Source organism: Lepisma saccharinum, chromosome 5 (genome assembly GCF_977018435.1).
Source record: "Lepisma saccharinum chromosome 5, izLepSacc3.1, whole genome shotgun sequence".
NCBI classification, from domain to species: domain Eukaryota; kingdom Metazoa; phylum Arthropoda; class Insecta; order Zygentoma; family Lepismatidae; genus Lepisma; species Lepisma saccharinum.
Genome location: NC_139233.1, coordinates 63,345,639 through 63,352,152, shown reverse-complemented (window position 1 = coordinate 63,352,152; position 6,514 = coordinate 63,345,639). Strand labels below are relative to the sequence as shown.

General features: G+C 35.2%; 1 protein-coding gene across 3 annotated transcripts in view; it reads right to left on the bottom strand.

Annotated features, from left to right (window-relative positions):
• Window positions 1–721: 721 nt before the first annotated feature.
• The window catches only part of LOC145987843 (putative oxidoreductase YteT), a 30,581-nt gene continuing 24,788 nt past the window's right edge, over window positions 722–6,514 (bottom strand). For all 3 annotated transcript variants that reach the window (XM_083122588.1, XM_083122586.1, XM_083122587.1), the window contains 3 exons: window positions 5,200–5,335; window positions 3,990–4,537; window positions 722–1,081 (listed from right to left, as the gene is read on the bottom strand). In XM_083122588.1, coding sequence (XP_082978714.1) covers window positions 936–1,081; window positions 3,990–4,537; window positions 5,200–5,335 — 830 coding nt within the window. In that variant the 3' untranslated portion in view covers window positions 722–935. The remainder of the gene's footprint in view (window positions 1,082–3,989; window positions 4,538–5,199; window positions 5,336–6,514) is intronic.

Here is a 6,514-nt window from a genome sequence, read left to right as displayed (position 1 = left end):
AAAACTTATTCACTATAGTATATTCTAACATACTAATCTCTAGATTCTTAAGAAATGTAATTATTTTGTCTTGTTTGCATTGTTTGAATGCATGTTTCTTAACTGAAATGATGTAGGTAATAAAGCACTCTTATGTATGCAGTGATAATTTAGTTTCATGATGGCATTCAATCTACCTTTTGTTTTAAGCACCTCCGTGTTCAATTTATGTGTAAATATTTCTTGTCCTTTGAGTTAATGCAAATGTTCAATCAGGGGTAGAAAAATACAAGGTGCTCAGTCACACGGTCACTTGGAAATTTTCACCTGCCATCTGAATTTTCAAATCCAGTTGTTTTATTTTGTTTTAAATAATTTGAGGTCTTCTGAAAATTTACATAAATAAGAATTACATTTTATTTTTATGTTTGTGTACCATGCATATCATTAAATCAGAATAATAAACATGTCATTATACATTTTTGCACTGTTGTTAACCAAATTTTAAAATCTGCATCAATATGTTTGAGTCTGCTATATAGAATACATTGCATAGTTGCTGGTATTTATGATTACCAGTAGATCCTTCTTCAGGAAGGCCACTCCGGTGCAAGAATTAATTATTTTTAATCTAATCTTGTATTAATTAAGAAATTAAATCTGTTGTCACATTTCAAAATGTGTAGCTTTATCTTAGTTGGATTCATGGCTTTCTTAGCTCATAATGTAATTTTTTTTAAAAAAACAACAACTTACTACTGGGAAAATTTTTCAGTTTTTTCTACCCTTGTGTTCAATATGTTCTGACCCTGATTTCACACAACTCTCCTTCTGTATTATTCTTCTATGCATTCAAAAAGTATACCCAACATACTCAACTAACTCAACAATTACTATCAATCCTGACAAGTACACACAGATTACAGCCTACCTTTTTTATATACTTCATGATAAACTTAAGAGTGTGAAGCCTCTTTTTCCAGTTGTCCAGTCTTCTGTTGTAGATTCTCTAAGAAATGCATGAAATCCACAACCTCCCCTTTCAATCTCGATTCTTCTGCGGCAAATGCAAGTAAATGGCTCTCCAGAGTTGTCTTTGGTGCTGGAAATAAAATATTAATTTTCCTGAAAGAAACTATCAGCAAACATGCTCCCAAACATCTTACTGACAAATTAGCTTAGATTTCACAGTTCTTTAAATTCTTTAATTCTTTATTTGCGTGGGCGAGGTTCAGCCTGAGGCTGTTCTGCCACCTAACTGTTATAGCAATGACATGAATTCATAACACATTCTTACCGAAAGTACAGAACTTTTCACACAAGTCTGTTCCATTCATTAACCAAGTTTTATGAAGAACACTTCTAGGAGACTTTAACGTCAGCAAAATTAATTGAATTTATTTTAACCAGTGAATATACAACCAGTCAAACTAAATGTACTTCAAAATGCTCAACAATTATTCTGTGTGAACTTCTTACCATATGGAGTTGAACAAAACCCTTTTTATTCTGAAAGTACATACCTTGAGCTATTCTTCTACATAAACACTAATGGCATTGAGGCACTTATCGTACATGGAGACAAGCTTTTGTATATCCCCTTCATACACTTCTGCTGTAGTCCATTGGCAGAAGGATACTGTTTCAGTGGAAGGATAGATAGGTGGCATCCAAGGTCGCCCAGTATGAGTCAGTTGTGTGTGAGCTTTCGTGCAAGTTGTATCACGGTATTGGTTGTGTTCAGGGTGGTGAAAAAAGTTCAGGGACTTTCTTGTGTGCTATTTTTCTCATGTTATTCTCCTTGTTTAATTTTAGACTACAAAGTGTGACCCCGTTCACTTCCTCACCAATGAAATGAAACAAAAGCAGTTGGAAAAAGCACATTGTTTGCTTGGGTTGGTTGCTGATAATAGCCTTCAGAAAGTTATTTTTACTGACGAGAAGATTTTCACCACGGAGCATGTGCACAACCATCAAAACCAGTGTCAATTACTAAGAAGGAACAGAAGAATTTTTCTACTGCAAATGTTGTTGCTTGCAGTCATTTATCAGCATCTCTGATAGGCAGCATTTGTGGGATGGAAAAATTGCTGCCTTTAGTGTTCATTAATAAGAATGTCAAAATTAACGCTGCTAGCTATCAGCAAATCATTCTCCCGAAGTTTTAGAATCTTGGGCAGTGAAGCACTTCTGTGAAGACTGATTCACACTTCAGCAAGACTGGACTCCAGCATATTCAGCTCAATCAACAATTACAATGTGTGAAGAGCTGTTTCATGGTTTTGGGGGCAAGGACATTTGCCCTTCAAAAATGCTGAATTTAAATGCCATAGATTACTACATGTGCTCAATTTTGGAGATATTTCTCATGTCCCATACTAAACATTGGATGTACTCAAAATAGCTTTACAATGTGCATAAGTCAAAATTACTGTCAGTGTGTAACCATTGTCAATAGTTTTTGAATGACTTCGCAAATGTATTCAGGGAAAAGGAAGCAACTTTGAGCATTACTTAATATTATTATTTGTCTAATAAAAGTTCTGTAAAGTTATTGATTTAGATTTATATATCCACAGAGCAGTTTTATGCTTTTGAAATATTTTTAAGAAGTCTCCGAACTTTTTTTGTCACCTTGTATGTGTTTCTTTGTGCAGTCAAGATGAACCATAAAACCAAGAATTCTGCCAAGTGTGAAGTGAGAGCTGTCATTCAGTTTTTGTATGCAATAAAACTCCACATTCTGAAATTCATCATCAAATCATGCAGGTTTATAGTGCAGTAATGGGTAAATCAACAGTGAGACGATGACTGGCACCAGAAATGTATGACGAGGGTATGCAAAATCTTGGGTCCATGCCTCAATGTCATGGATGCCATGTAGGAAAATAGCTCAAGGTATGCACTTTCCAAGTAAAAAGGTTTCGTCCAACTAACTACTATTAATTTTTATTATCAAATGAGAACTACCTTCTTGAATTGCTTCATACCAGATGTGCTAAAAGCAAGTTTGAGCACAGAATTAACACATTCCATTGATAAGGGTGCTTTGAAAAGTAGTTAAGACATATGATATGGATTTTTGAACTAAATTATGTCATTTAAGGAAGAGGTCTACAGAAATTACTACAATAATGTTGATTGTATTATGAAAGGAGCTGTAACACAGATGTTTAGAACTATTCGTGTTCCAGTTGTTTGGACTTTACCATTCAGATACTGGTATTTTCAAAAAATTCACTACATGCCATGATAGAAACATGGTCACTATTTAAAAAGCCAGACATGAGGAAAAGAAAATACAGTATCTGTTTTGAACTAGAGATTTAAAACCGTGTTGCAACAGCCCATGAGTGCCAGGGCCTACCTACGGACTGCAGGTCTCACTTCCACCAGAGGTGGGAGATCATTCAACCAGTTGTAGGGTGACATGTGGTCAGCACAACAAACCCCAAGTTGTTTTTGTAGGTTTTCATGACCGAGTTACGCTACTCATTCGTAACTCCCCAATTTCATCATGATGGTGTGTGCCCACTGGCCCCATACACAGGCTGGAAACTCAAGAGAAAAGTTGATATGCTTCCCTCAGGAGACACGAACCTGTGTGCGTTCCGTAGCCAGAAACCAAAGCATGACACCTTAGATCACACATGCATGGTGCAGGACTTTGAACTAGAGATAGGTGAAATCATGCACATTTTTTCAAAAATGGTTCAGCATTCACTGCTGGACCAGTTCTGAATTTATCAATTTTTTTTTTATTTTAATGGAGGCTCAGTTTAGCTAATTTTTCACATTAGTGAACAAAATTTAACTCTCTGAATACAAAGAATGCCTTCATCAATACCAATTAAATAATGTATGTAATACTAAATTTACACTGAAATGATATTATTTCTAGCATTCTCAAAGAGTGGTGCTCAAACACGTTGTGTGGAGTTCAAGTGCTTGACATATTGTCATGACTACAGCTAAAATCACTGTGCTTCTTACAATACTGTATTCTCTACCTGAACGTATGTAGGAAGGATCGCCTCTAGCCACTGCCTTCACAAAGCAATCCATCAGGAAGAAGTCTGCCCCACCATGGCCCTGGAGTCTTACGCTGAAGGGAGCGGAATCCACCTTGAGGAATCGCTTTTGCTTGGAAAGAAAATCATAATGGACAACTGGGCCTCCAGCTTCTCCATTCCAGGTGATTTCCCCCTTCGTCCCAAAAACTTTCACTTCCCGTTCGCAGAGTTTCTCAGTGAAGGCAATCATTGTCAGAGCTGCTGTAGAGCCATTTGTAAAACTCAAGTTCACAACTTGATTGTCGCAGACATCATTGTCACACTCGTACACACATCTCCCATAAGGGCCACTTAACAGCTCATTATACAGTGCTTTTTCATATGCTTTTGGGTCTACATCTTCTATGTCACACACAACTGACATTGGCCAACGTCTTGTAATTGGTTTGGAATTCAAATAAATTTTCTTTGCCGAATAAGGACAAGTGACTTCCACATCACAGTTCAAACACCTTGAACTTGCACCTTGGGGCTTATTTTCTCTCCTACAAAAAAAACAACATGTTATTACTTAGTCATAGGACATATCTAGTAGCTGTATGAATTTCAGCATAAAAATCCTAAATATTTTTTTTTTTTTTATTTGATTTAGTTTATTTTACTTCGCGTTTTGTGCCTCTTGGCTAATTTGCGAAGATGGGGATGAGTGATGAAATGATGAAATTGATGAATGGACATTCACAAACAACCAAGCCCGACAGGGATTCGAACCCGGGACCCTTGGCATCGCAGCACGATGTGCTAACCACTCGGCCACAGGGTCGGGCGAACATAAAATTCTACAACGTAATTCCCTAAAACCAAATTTCAAGGCTAGACTGAAATTGCTTAAGAATTGTTCTCTTAATTTTGAGAACATTTGTCACAAAAAACGTATTCTCTCATAGGTCTCGGTAATTAAAATATTGCAATTTTAAGAAAATGTTGTTCTCTATATTTTTAGACCGGAGTTGTCCAACCACATTCCCTTCACATGTTAATTAAAACAACCACATTACTTCTATGTGTGAGTATGGCAAGTTACTGAACATGAAGCTGAAGAATTTAATTTTATTTTGCTCAAAATATTAGAATGAAATCAACAGTATAAGAATTTTTGTGGACAGATCCTAAGTCAAGAGCAAAAAGACAAAAGTAATTAACCAACCTGAAGTGAAAGAGTGATCCAAATGAAGACACTTTCACACATTTTGTATGTTCCATCCAATATGCAATTAGATCTAGATCATGGCAACATTTAGCAAGAAGAGAAAATGTACTTAGTTTGCTGTTACGCCAATTTCCTGAAAAAAAAAAAAAAGGAGAGATTATTCAGAATGAAGGAAAAGTTACAATAATACTATAAATACAAATAGACTATGTTAATTAAATCTCTTATTTTTTGTTATAAACTTTTAAAACAAATGCTTTATCCAGATTTTTTGTATTGAGTCATTCCATGCCAAATCATCACACAAAAATAAACTTTTCAACCTGACCATCTTACATTTTCATGAAATTTGGTACAGGATGGTAGAGGACATGAAATAACTTACATGTGTAAAATTTTAGCCCTCAGTGATACAGGGTTGCCAACATTATTTAAAAAGTCAAATTTAAGCTTACAAGGTCTACAAAAAAAATTCAAAACTTTTCTTCTAATTAAGGTATAACTTTCACCTTGGCTTGTTTTGAAGCTAAGAGAGCATATTCATGATTGATGTGGTAAACGCTGTTTAAGAATTGCTTACTTCCATTCCAGATGCCGTACCCTTTGTGAATGAAGGCAGTGAGCCTTCGAAATTAATCAGAAATAACCATTAAAATGCGGAAATATGAAATTTCACATAAGGGAGCATAGTTTTCATAAAAAATAGTCAATGAAAATATTGAAATTTTCATTTCAAGGTCACCCATCTAAAAAAAAAAAGGTGTATCTTCAATTTTGGTGGGAATAAATTATGTTATACAGTTGAATGTAATCTATGTTTTGTGGAAGTTCCATTTTGGGATGGCTTTGGGAACCGGAATAATAAAATCTTAGAGTAGTGTATGCTACATTTACTGAAACACCTTGTAGTCTACTAAAAATAATGTCGTCTGGGGAACTAATTGCAACAGAAATTAATCAACTGCCTCTATAGTAAAAAAAAAAAAAACGAATTCGAATTTGAGGAGTTTACCACTCTCTGACCTGTAGGTACGCTGCCATCTTGAAATATTCGTGCCAAAAATTCACCTTCAAAATTAAAATAATTAATATCTGGAGAAGGGTGAATCGTACTTAGAAAGTGAAGGTAACCAAAAGGAAAAAGCAAAAAAATTGATAAATTAAGGTTTTGCTTTGATGGAGCTACCTTAAATCTTAGTTGAATTAGAAAGGTTCAATTATTTTCTTTAAATTTTAGAATTAGCGTAAAAGTTGGTTTCTGACACAAATAACAGCAAATGTGTAACAAGCTATGTATCCATACTCTGCGTGT